This window comes from Molothrus ater, chromosome 12 (genome assembly GCF_012460135.2).
Source record: "Molothrus ater isolate BHLD 08-10-18 breed brown headed cowbird chromosome 12, BPBGC_Mater_1.1, whole genome shotgun sequence".
NCBI lineage: Eukaryota > Metazoa > Chordata > Aves > Passeriformes > Icteridae > Molothrus > Molothrus ater.
The window spans coordinates 14,341,460-14,353,900 of NC_050489.2; the positions used below are offsets into that span (position 1 = coordinate 14,341,460).

Consider the following 12,441-nt stretch of genomic DNA (forward strand, 5'->3'; position numbering starts at 1 on the left):
ATCACCGCGCGCCGGAACGCCCGAGGGGCGGGGACACCGCGCGCGGCGATTGGCGGAGGGGGCGGGGGGCGGGGCCGAGGCGCGAGGAGGGCGGGGGCGCTTTACCGCCCCCTGCCGGGGCCATCCCGATCTCGGGCCCGCTCATGTCTCCGCGAGCCTGAGGGGCTCCGGGAGAGTGAGGGGCTCCGGGAGAGTGAGGGGCTCCGGGCCTCACAGCAGCCCCTGAACCCCGCCTGGGACCCCTCAGCCCCATCCCGGGCTCCTCAGCCCCAGGACCCCTCAGCCCCACGGGCCCCTGGAGCTCCTCACCCCCATGGACCCCAGGGCCCCCTCACCGCTCTGGCTCTGCTGTTACCCACAAAATCGGGCTCGTTCCTTGGTGTGCACCAAGCCGATCATGACACACTCCAGAGAGACACTGATTGTCTATTTCAGAGCTGCCCCAGCCTGGGTGCTCGGTGCTGTTCCACAAATCCAGCACACCCCACCAGGCTTTCTGTGCCATTATTTACACAGAGAAGTTCGGGGTTAGTGACTTCCCAAGGACAGCCCCTCTATTAAGATTGGTTAGTTATTGCCATAGGAATCACATAACTTAATACAGGTAACTTCTACTCATGCTCAGGGGAAGGACCTTCACCTATGGGTCTTTTTGACCCACAGCATGAATTTTAGTGTTACCATGAAGATAGCTCAGCTCTAAGACACATGGACATTGAGTATTTTGCCAAGTTGGCAATGTTTACATAGGCGAACATCAACATCTTAGTTTATAACATCCCTAAATCTTGTTAGTTCCAGAATATTCTTGAGTGACAGGTATTGGCTGCTGCCTGTTCCACCAGATTAGCTCTCCTTTTTTGCTGATTAGGTTTGAAAGTGTACAAAGGTCTTACACCAAAGAACATCCTGCCTTACGATAACATTGACATAATCTGCATTTTGCATCACTGTGACCCCGTGGGCTGAGCCGGTGGCCCCTGGCAGGGGCAATGTTCCTGCTCCCCGTGCTCCTGCCTCGGAAGAGCGGCCGCAGTTTCTCGTCTTCGGAGCCAGATCCAGCTCTGACAGCTCCCCAGCAGCGCCTTGGAGCCCGCAGCCCACGGAGCAGCTCCGAGGGCTCCCCGCTGCGCTGCGGGACTCTGGAAAAACATTCCCTTTGAAAAAGAATTGCCCGGAAACATCGGTCCTTTTCCTTGGCAGGGAAAACCCGGTCCCTGTGGGACAGCCCTTGTGCACAGCAGAATAACGAGGCACATTCCTTTCTCCTTTCTTTGCCCCAGCTACTAAGTGCCACAGAACCCACAAAGTTTGCTTGGTAACTGCCTGTGGACTTTCTTCCCTCATATCCTTTCCTCATCCTAAAACAAAACACTCCGAGTCCCGGCCCTGGATGACCTGAAAGCAGGGAGAGAGGGATGACACCTCGCAGGGATGCTGACGGCACTCCTTTCCCTTGGGGGCACACAAATGCAATGCTGCCGGGCTTGTTTGCCAGCCTGGCTGTCACGTCATTCCCGAGGTGGCTCAGGTGGAGCGGGGCTTTTTTCACACTCCTACCATGCTTTTAAAAATAGCCGGGTTTATTTTAAAGCTCCTGGGATCTTCGGCTGCTTTAGAATGATTAGTAAGTCATAATGTAGTAAAAGTTGTACCTGCTGATGCACATTATTGTCATCAGCTGCTTCTCTGTGTAATTCCCAACAAGGTGTGGAAATGTGTGAGGTTTGAGAAGGGGCTGCCTGGGCTGGAATTGATGAATTGGGTGAGTTGTGCAGTTCTCTGCAAGGGAAACTCCCCAGTTCTTGTTGTCCCACACAGTAATGGTGCTGCTGGTAGGTTCTCAGCCCTCTTATCCCCCTGCTTTCTTTATGGAGATGTTTCCCCAGCCCCACTGTCCCTGAGAGGTGGCTTAACCTGTGTCTGACATGTGAAACCTTGCACGTGTCCCCGTTTAAGTTGATCCTGTTATTTTAGGCTGTTTTTCAAGGTCATCCCAGCTTGGTTCCACCAGCGTGCTCCTCTCTGTCTTCCTGGCTGATGGGTGTAGAGCAGTGGGCTGCCTCACCGTGGCCGGGGAGCTCACACAGGGATAAGTGCTCAGCAAGGATTTGTTTCCCTCAGGGGATACAGCTTCCATTAGTCACTTCCTCACAGCTTTGTTTCCTGACCAGCCGCGTGGGAACACTGAATGAGGCTGTTCCGGGTCCATCACCGCTGAAAAATATCAAAGAGCCAACAGGCATCGAACCCTTGGGCCAGAACTGGGGACTTCTGAGAACCTCAGTCAGAGCAGCTCTTGTATTATTTATGCTGTGGTGGTGCTCTGAGACCCACTGGAGCCAAGAGAGCTTCACACCAGACATCTGCACAAAGCCAACATCCTCCTGGCAAAACACCCAGGGATGAGGTGGGAACTGTCTGTTCATTTGTGTGATCCACTGCCTGCCAGGTCAGGCACCCGGTTTGACCAGGGGTCATTGCCTGTTGATTCCTGATGCCTGTTATTCCATCTAGAGCCTTTTCTGCAGGTACAGCAGGAAGATTTCTGACTGGGATAAGCACCTTGCTGCTGAAGCTCTGAGCACTGAGAGGTTCTGCAGCCGCTCATCCTGCCAGGCTCTGGGTGCCTGAGCTCCCACCAGCAGTACTCCAGCCAAAAAACATTGGGGTTTTTTCTCCCTCCTCCAAGAGGAGACTGGTAACAGGTTTCTGACACACTCACAAAGCAGTGCTGTCCTTGGGGAGGGTCTAACAGCAGGTTTTCCTGCCAAATGGGCTGTTATCTCCTTGTCATTTTTTTTTTTTTTTTTGCCTTTTCCCTTCCAAGATGCTGCTTTCCCTGGAGAGAAGCCTCCCCCTGCTCTTCCATGCTGACCCTTTCAGAAATCCCCTTCAGAAATCCCCTGCCAGTTCTGATGCCCAAGACCTACAGCCTGCCCCCAGCCCCATGGGAAGGATTCAGCCCTTGAGGCAGGAATGTCTGTGAAGAGTCACAGAATCCTGGGAGGGGTTGTGTTGGAAGGGACCTTTAAAGGTCATGCAGTTCCAAACTCCCTACCATGGGCAGGGACAGCTTCCCCCAGACCAGGTTGCTCAGAGCTCCATCTTTGATACTTCCAGGGATACTGGCAGTGCTCCCCTGATCCTGCAGCATGCCTGCTTCCCCCTGAGAGCCTTCACCCCTCTGCAAGGATGGGTTCCCCTAGGTTTTGTATCTCCTGTTAGTGGCTGGCTGGGACCAGGGGGCAATGCTGGCTACCCACAGGTGGAGGATCCTCTCTCCCTGGAGGTGCTCCAGAGCTGGCTCCAGCACCAGCACTAACCCTGCTTGGAGCAGGAACTTCAGAGTTCCCTTTGCGTCCCACACCTGCCTGTGGTGCTGCCAGCTGGCTCCAGAGTCTCACTGGGGTGCAACAAGCTGCAATTCCCTGTGGAATGGTGCGAAAGGCGGGAAGCAGCTCCAGCATCCCCTCCCCCAGCACCACAAAGCTGCCTGGGACATTGCTGCACATCCTGAGCATGGGGCAATTTGGGGATCCCAGGGCTTCCTGCTGTGCCAGGCAGGAGAAGCCAGGAGAAGAGGGCCCCTCATCTGCCACCAAATGGATGGAAATGGATGGAAACCTGGATTTCCTCCGAGCTGCATCCCTGCCCTGTGTGGCAGCCAGCCCAGCCCTCAGCGGCCATGCCAGGCCAGAGCTCAAGGTTGTCCCAGCAAGGCTGAACAGAGGTCGTAACGGGAGGATGTTCAATTAAAGCTGCTTAAAAAAGAAATCCAACTTTCCATATGCCTCTCTGGAGAATAAAACAGCCCCAAAGCTGAGCGCAGATGGGGTGCCAGGCTGAGCACAGCCCCCATGGCAGAGGTGACTCCGGCTCAGCTGTTCCCACTGCCTCCCATCCACGGGGATTGAGGCTGTCTTTTGGTGGTTCCTTATGGAAAGTTGGACATTTGGCTTAGCAGAAATCCCCATGCAAACTCGGACACTGGCCAGCCCTGTGACATAGTGTCCTCCAGGCTATGCTTGTTTTCCAATGCTCCTGCTCCCCCTGGGGTGCCACTGAAGCTGGAGGTGGCAAAACTCATGCCTGGTAGGGATCCCAGACTGGGACAGTGGCACTGGGGCCATGGAAGGGCAAGGAGTCATCCCCCCTCTGCTGGTGGCCTCCACACCAGTCTATCCAGTTAGAGAAACCTAAGTGCATCCCCACAGATGAGGAGTCCTTCCCCAGCTGGCACCTTCACCGGGAGGAATTTCCCAGGGTGAAGGAATGGAGGGTTCAGCCATCATGTGGCAGAGGCATTGGGCAGTATGGTGGGAGGCTGGCCCTCATGTCACTGTGCCACGTGGGCTGTCTCACTCACACAGCCACCTAGAATAGTGTCACCATCTGGTTCCAGCTGCCCAGGGACACGAGGGCCTCCCTGGCCCCTTCTGCGATTGCAAAAAGTGAATTCAAACATCAACTCAGCTGGACTCAGCTGGCCTTTATCCCTTTTTTTCCTTTTTTTTATTAATTCAGGTTTGTCTCTTAGAGAAGAGAGAGGGAGATAATGTCTGCAGAGCATTTAATCTTCTGCCCAAAGAATAGCAGAGAGCAAATTAGGATCTACTCCAATTAATTTGCCTTGATGGGCAAAATCTGGAGAGCGGCCATATCTGGGAATTAAGAACAAAAGCAGGGAGTGTAAAGTAGGTCACTGGAGTTTCATAACCAGAACAAGGGGTTTCCACAGCACGGTGCTCCAAAGGCTCCCGCTGCCGGGATCCCACTCTCATTCCCCACCGTCCACTCCTTTCAGGCTGGACAGCTGCTTTAGGATGCTGTCACTGTGCAGGGAGCCAGTTCTGGGGACAGGAATGAGGATGTTGTCCCTTCCCACAGCAGGACACAGCTGCAGGGCTGTCCCAAACCCTTAGACCCAATGGAAAGACGACACTGGCTCAATGTCCCAGTTTGCAGCACCAGAGAGCTTTCCTGAGGTCAGCCTGCCCACCCTTGATGTCACACTGCTGCCCTTGGCCCTGCAGGCACCTCCCTGAAGGAGGGCTGGGGTCACAGGTGGCACTGGGATTTGGGCAGTACCTTGCTGTGGACTCTTGCACGTGCAGTGTCACCAAGCAGTGGTGACCCACACTTTTCCATCGTGCCCAAATCCCAGCCCTGGCTTCCCAGAGCCAGCAGTGCCTGCGGGCTGTGTGGTGACCTGCACGCCTTCAGCTGCAGGACACACATCGAAGCATGGCCAAAGGTGTGAGCCACGTGTGGTGACAAGTGCTGGTGCTCAGGACACGTGGTGACATAGCCAAGGGTCTGTGACATGTATGGTGACATTTTCCAGGACATGGGATGTTCTGCGGTGTGTCTTTCTGCACACAGGGTGAAACACCCGGCGTGTTTGGTGGGTGTGGGTGGATCTTCCCAGGCTTTGATTCCGGCTGGATTGAAGCACAGTTTGTTGTCCGCAAGTGCCACCATGGCGGTGGCAGCTGTCACAGCACCGCGCTGGTGACGCTCCATGCCCCCGGCCACCTCCCCTGCCCGCTGCGCTCCCATCGCTCCCATCCCGGAGGTGCCGGCGGGCGCTGCGCGGTGCGTGGCCGGCGCCCGGCTGGCGTTTATCCTCTTAAGCCACCCCGCCGGGATCCGCCACTAATTCACCCTTAAACACAGGATTGTCAGGAACGGGGAAGGAGAGAATCGGCGGATTATCCCCCCGGCGCTGGCGTTAAACATGGGGAGCGGCAGCTGCTGCGTGAGGAGAGCTGGGGTGGTGTCTTGCTCCGTGTCCCATGGGGCACCAGCCCGGGATCAGCATCTTCCCCCAGATGTTTTGTGTCCCCCCCAGCCAGCTCCAGGCTGGTTAGTGAGACAAATAATGGGAAATAAACGCAGAGCCCCCCACAGAGCTGAGGGATCGGCAGCAATCACTCAGCCCCGTGGGATGAACCAGCAATCCTGTTAGTGTTTCCCAGACCCAGAGCCTGGCAGAGGACTGGGACAGCCAGGGTGACATCCCAGAGGTGCCCAATCACCTGTTTAAGTTACCAGACCTCACAGCAAGAGGTTTTATGATGAAACAAGCAATATTTTTCCCTGTCTCAATGAGGATAGTGATTGTTGAGCTCCTTCCTCACATGCTGAAGGCTTTCAGCCACAGGACAGCGTGGCAAAAGATTCTCCAGGCCAAAACCAGCTGCTGGAATGTTTTTGGGACAGCCTTGAAGTCATGGAAATCACAGAAACAGCAGCAGCTCGTTACCCACAGCACATAGGAGCTCATGGCTCCTGTTCTCTGCTGAGCCTGGAGTAATCCTCAGAGCTGTGCCACTTGTGGTGCTAGCCAGAGGATTTTGTTGCCTTTCCCAAGTGGGGTGGTTTCCACTTGGGATAGGCAACAGCCAGATTTACCCACCAGATTTCCACAGGCAGATTTATCCACCAGTGCTGCTGGGGGCTGGGGCCACACCAGCAAGGAGCCCCTGATCTGTGCCACAGCTGGGGTGGCCCATTTGCAATTCCAGTGGCCCTTCAGGCAATGGGTGGGGAGTGAAGGCTGTGCCCGGGAGAGTGGGGAGGACGCCTTACCACCCCAGGCCTAGGGGAGCTGGTCTGCACTCTGGGCTTTAGTAGCTGGGAAAAATATCCTAACTTTTCAGCATAACAGTGACAGGGATGGGAATTAGAGCATCTTCCATTCATAGATACGAGTTTAGCCAAGTTAAATGCCCACAAATCATTTAGGTTTAACATTGACAATTCCCTGTGAACCTGGATGAGATTTCCAGTTCCCCAGGTTTTTTACCTCCATCATCTTGGTATAAAAAACAAAAAAAAAAACTCTCTCTTCCCTGCAAACCATAATTTTCTTCATGACCATGAATACAGCAAGACCAAAATAAAAGGGGTGGAAAACAGAAAATGTCACTGGAGTTGCCCATCAGAGGACAAGCTATTGGCTGCCAAAAAGACAAAGAAATCTGCACCCTGTGTTCTCCTGAGGTGCCCTTTAAAAGGAATAAAACATGTGACACACCTCTAAAGGGAATATCTGCTGTGCCCAGCCCTGAAAAGTAGTAGCCAGGGAGCACCAGGGCAGTGGGAATCGCCCCCTCCTGGGGCTGTTCACGGTCCCCTGGACTCCCTGGCATGGCCATGGGCAATACACTGGAGGAATGGAGTCACAGACCCTCCCACTGACCCTTCTTGGGGACTGGTGCAGGGAGCACCTCCTCTCCAGTCCCCAGAGCAAACACGGAGCTTGGGAGGGGCTCAAGGGGCATCCCATGGCAGACAGACAGGAGAAATGTAAAAGTGTCTTTTAATATAAATATAAATCCATCTGAAGCGCTGCAGGAGAGGACCGTGCCCCGCGAGGGATGCCCGGGAGGGAGGTGGGCGTGGCGGGACCGGCCGGCAGCCGGGGGAGCGGAGCCGGCATCACCTGGGCACCCGAGGGCGAGCGGGGCTACAGCCGGGGCAGCAGCAGCGCCAGCAGCGCCAGCAGGGCCGGCAGGGCCGGCAGGGCCAGCGGGTGAGGGTGCGGGGCGGCGGCCGAGCCCCGCAGCGTGGCCTGGTTGGTCTCAGAGGCCGGCGAGCTCTGGGCGCTGGCCAGGCGGCCCCGGGCGCTGCACAGCTCCTGCAGGTTCCCCTGGAACTGGATCTTGCGGGACTCCTGGCGCAGCGACTCCCACACGGTGGCCGCTTCCACGGGGCATCGCGACAGCACCTCGCTGGCGCAGGTGTGGAAATCATCCCAGGACCTGGGGAGGAGGGCGGGGGTCGGGGGCGGTGCTGGTGGCGGGTGACCCCGCCGTCCCAGCGGCTCCCACACGGACACTCACTTGCAGATGGCGTCCAGCTCCTGCGCCTCGTCGCCGCCCTCCTCCTGCTGCTGCTGCCGGACGCTCTGGGCCATGCTCTCCCCCAGGCTCAGGAGGCATTCGGCGAAGCCCTTGTAGATGGTGTCGCACTGTCCCGCCATGCTGACGGGCTCCTGGCTCGCGGCTGCGGGGCACAGAGAGGAGACACCGGGCTGAGCCCCCGCCTGCCCGGCTCAGGGCAGCGTGGCGTGAGCGTGTCACCTCTGAAATGTGGCGAGAGGCTTCCACGTCCCCCCGGACAGCGCCATCCCCTCCCTGGGCACTGCAGTGACCCTTCGCTCCCGGCCCGGGAGCCCGAGGCGATGTGACGGCCCCGCAGCGATGCTGCCATTCACCTCGGGCCTCCCCGGCTCTCCCCAGAGCCATCTGTCCTGGCCTTTATCCCCTGACAGCAAAGATTAATTTGTGACTACAACAACAACAAAAAAAAAAAAAAAAACAAAGCAAAGGCTCAGCAAGCTGGAGTCCCTGCTCTGACTGCAGTGGGAAAGAGAGGGAAAGGGGAAAACAAAGGGGAAAGAGAAGGGGAAAGTGGGAAAGAGAAAGAGAGAGGGAAGGGGTAAAGGGAAGGAGAAGGGGAAGGGGAAAGGAAAAAGGAAAGTGGAAAAAGAAGGGAAGAAGAAAGGTGGGAAGGGGAAGGGGGAAGAGAAAGATGGAAGGGGGAAGAGAAAGATGGAAGGGGAAGGTGAACAGGAAGGGGAAAGGATAAAGAGAAAAGGGAAAGGGAAAATAGGGAGGGGAAGTGAGGGAGAGAAAGAGGAAGAAAAAGGAAAAGGCACAAGTGCAGGTCTGGCTGTTCCATTCTGAGAAGCCCCTGCTCTGCTCCACAAACAATTCACCACTGGCACTGGCCATACCCTGGTGCTGGACACAGGACAATGGGTGACAGGGTGTGTTCATGAGGACTTCCAGTGCATCCATGACTGGTGGGAAGCCCAAATGGAGCTGGTGTGTGACTGGGTCACAGAGAAAACCTTCATGTTCCTCAGCTCTTCCCCAGAGGTTCTGTAGGCCAGAAGATGTGGGGTCCCTGTGCCAATTCACAGGAGTTACAAGAGTTTTGGAAGTGACATGGGTGTGCACCAGGGAGGTTTCTAATTGAGGAGAGCCCTGCAGGGGACCCCTGTGGAAAGATAACCCCAGAAACAGCTGAAAGTTTCCTGGTGACTGCTGAGGCAGCCAGGACGTCTCCAGGAAGCTTGTGTCTTGCTGCTGGCATCCCATGCCTGCACCCCTGAACAGGGTCCTGAGCAAAGTGGCTGTGGTCGAGACTAACACCAGGGCAAGCCTGACACGATCACAGGGCACTTTTGGTGCTTGCAATGAGAACCCCCTGAGCACAGCACCGAGGAAAGCCTTGGACTGATGACAGACACGTGGGTCACAGACATTGCAGGTATCAGTAGAGAACGTGGGATCCAATGCTCCTCTTTTCACCCAGGCAGGCACAAGCCTGCCTCCCACCAGCCCAAGGACCCAGCAGCTGGCAGGGCCAGATGATGCCTCCCTTCAGCCTCTCCCTGCTGCAGGCTGAGGTTTCACCTCCTGGGCTCCTCTAAGGTCCGGCACAAGCCCTTCCCTCTGCTCAGCTCCCTCGGCACGAGGCTGGGCAGGGCGGGCAAAGAAGGAGAAAGCAGGAGGGCAAATCATCTCTGCTGCTCTGCTGCAAAACCGTGGGGAAAAACCTGCCCCCGGCTCCGTCAGGAAGAAAGCCCAGGGGAAAAGCCCAGGGGAAGTTTCCCAGGGCGCTGCAGAGCATCCCGAGCTCCCCAGCGAGTGCAGCCATCCTGCTCCTGGGGAAGGGTCGGAGTCGCCCAGCCTCTGAGCCTAAAATCCACCAGGGGTTTGGTGATCCATGGCCTTCAATGTCCGTGCAGCCGGACCACGTTAATCCCAGGTTCCCCATCTCTCCTCAGAGCAGAGATGTCACTGGGTACCGCTGTGCTCCGCATCCTCCCTCGGCGCTCGGAGGAGCTGGAGTGTGGAGGGGACACGCTGGTGCCAGTGAGGCTCAGGACCTGCCGGGTGACAGTTCCCCAGCGATCAGGATGCCCTCCGGCCCCGCTGAACGAGGGCAGCAGGGAAAGCCAGCGGGTGCTGGGGTGGGCACGCAGGGCTGGAGAGCCGGAGCTCGGGAACCGTCCCCGCCTGAGCAGAGACACCCCGGACAGCGCCGTGAAGCCGCGTTCCTCCTTGCCCGGCATCTCAGCACACGGGACAAGAGTGGATGGATCGCTGAGCCGAGGGGCCACCGGGCACCCCGCTCCCCGCAGCTACAGAGGGAGCGGGACGCGGCCGTGGTCCCGCTCCCACCCGCCCGCCCCCAGCCCCGGCGGGGAGAGCCCGGGGTGTCGGTCCCGCAGCCCGGCCCGGAGCGGTCCCGCGGCACTCACCGAGGTGCAGGAGCAGCGGGCACAGGACGCCCAGCAGCCGCCAGCAGCCGCCGCCCATGGTGCGGACCCCGCGCCGCCGCCGCCGAGTGCTCCGCGCCCGCCGCCGCCGGCAGCCCCGGCCCCGCCGCCCGCCCCCGGCCCGCCGGCACCGCCCCGGCCCAGCCCCCGGCACGCCCTGCCGGCCCCGCCGAGGGGCGGAGAGCCCCGGGGCTGGACCCCGGCCCCTGCAGTTCACGGAATCACAGAATGGTTTGGGTTGGACGGGACCGAACAAACCATCTCGTTCCAACCCGGCAGGGACACCTTCCAGCCCTGTGCAACCTGGTCTTGTGAACGCTTCCAGGGATGGGGCAGCCACAGCTTCTCTGGGCAACCTGTGGCCCACTGTCTGCACAGGGAAGAAATTTTTCCTAATATCCAATCTAATCCTGCCGTCTATCAGTGTGAAGCCATTCACCCTTGCCCTGTCACTCCATGCCCTTGTCCAAAGCCCTTCTCCAGTTCTATTGGAGCTCCTGTATCTATTGGGAAGGTGCTGTAAGGTCTTCCCAGAGCCTTCTCTTCTCCAGGAAGGAGGAGCAGCCAGAGACATTTTTGCTGTGAAAAGAGGAATGAATGTCCCCTTCCTGCAGCCAGTAGCCCACCAACAATCCCCTCTCCCTGGAAGCAGAGACCATTATGTCCTGCTGGACTCACACAGGAAAGCTTGAGCAGAGACTCAGGAAACAATCTGGAAAGAGAGAAGTGACGGTGGCCCATCACCTCAGGTTCCAGCCTGGAGATAGTTTGATATACTAAAAGACCCCTGAGTCTTCCCTCCATCACACAACAGAAGGTCTCCACGTCTTTTTTCTCAAAAAGTTTTTTATTGAATTGTTCTCAATGTTATTTCCAAAAAAAAACCAAAAAAAACAAAAAAAAAAAGAACAAAACCCCCCAAAACTTCAAAATTTAGATAAAAAGAAAAACCTCGTTGTAAAATCAAAACTAATGTCTGAAACATGGACATGCTCCAATGCACAACAGAACCGTGGCCCCCCAGGGCTCTTGCAGTTTGCTGCTGCCTCAGCACCCTGACCCAGAGCCCCTCCCCAGGGCACTCCAGAGGTATCAGCCCTGCCCAAACCTGCCTCACTGCGCCAGGCGGGCCGGGCACTCCCCTGCGGATCTGGAACTAACGAACCGCAGAGTAACTAACTAATTAATGAATTCTATCTAACCCTCTCGCTCAGCTGACCTCCTCCCTGTGCCTGCAGCCTGCCAGGGAGGAGGAGTTTGAGCCCTTCCCTAAGGTGTGGGTACAGGTTTCTGGCCAGCGAGGAGCAGCCCCTGGGCTGAGCGCACGCCTCGCTGCTCCCACGCTGATCCAAACTTTTATAGGGCAAGGAATCCATCGGCTTCTGCTGCACGAGACACGGACTGCCAGCCAGCCTTGGGGACGGATGGGCAGGTGAAGAAGAGATTTAACTCTCAAAAAAGAGGCTATTTAGGAAAAATAAGCCAAGTGAATGTTCAGTGACTATTTGGAACTATACACAGATGGTGTTCGCCTTAGAGACATCACACACGCGTTGATGATTTCCTGGCAGGAGCTCTTGACACCAGCCAGGCGTCGTTAGTAACTACAGATCTGCTGGGTGGGCTCTGGTGGAGCAGCCCACCAGGCAGGCAGCTCCTCCTAGGTCATGCCAGGGGTGACCAGGCCCTGCAGCATGATCATGAGGCGACGCGCAGGCTTGCTCAGAGGGTTGTGGGGTTCCACCTGGAGGAACTGGAAGAGCTTTTGCCGCACCTGGTTCATGACTGACCCCATGTGGTCTCGGGTGATGGGGTCGCTTTGGTCAAGGTGCATCACTGCATCCTCCAAGTAGCTGAAGGAGAGAGAGCGAGGTTAGGACCAAACCCAGAATATGATCCCAATCCCATTCAGTTCGTGTTAGTGCTGAAGATACAGTTTTGCTCCCCGCTCCACCCAAACTCTGCAGTATGTTCAGCTGTCACGAAATCAATGTTCCTGACTCACAGCAGAGTCCACCTATCCCTTCCTAAACATGTGAGGTCAGCCTACAGCTCCCAGCCTGCCCACCTGCGCCACAACCTGGCTGCTGGAACCAAGGCAGAGGCAGCAGCCAGTGAGAACTGCCCACAGTGCTGGAGGT

General features: G+C 56.9%; 2 protein-coding genes across 3 annotated transcripts in view; both read right to left on the reverse strand.

Annotated features, from left to right (window-relative positions):
- Window positions 1–7,310: 7,310 nt before the first annotated feature.
- Window positions 7,311–10,389, reverse strand: NRN1L (neuritin 1 like). 2 transcript variants are annotated; one of them, XM_036390691.2, is made up of 3 exons: window positions 10,283–10,389; window positions 7,851–8,013; window positions 7,311–7,769 (listed from the first exon to the last, which is right to left on the reverse strand). In XM_036390691.2, the coding sequence occupies exons 1-3, from the start codon at window positions 10,338–10,340 to the stop codon at window positions 7,475–7,477; spliced, it is 516 nt and encodes a 171-aa protein (XP_036246584.1). In that variant the 5' UTR covers window positions 10,341–10,389; the 3' UTR covers window positions 7,311–7,474. The 2 variants fall into 2 exon arrangements, with proteins under 2 accessions (XP_036246584.1, XP_036246583.1); XM_036390690.2 differs by lacking the exon at window positions 10,283–10,389 and adding an exon at window positions 8,747–9,557.
- Window positions 10,390–11,220: 831 nt separating this feature from the next.
- Window positions 11,221–12,441, reverse strand: part of EDC4 (enhancer of mRNA decapping 4) — a 33,335-nt gene continuing 32,114 nt past the window's right edge. Inside the window, 1 exon segment of the mRNA XM_036390360.2 lies at window positions 11,221–12,153. Within this exon segment, the coding sequence (XP_036246253.2) occupies window positions 11,961–12,153 (193 nt within the window). The 3' untranslated portion in view covers window positions 11,221–11,960.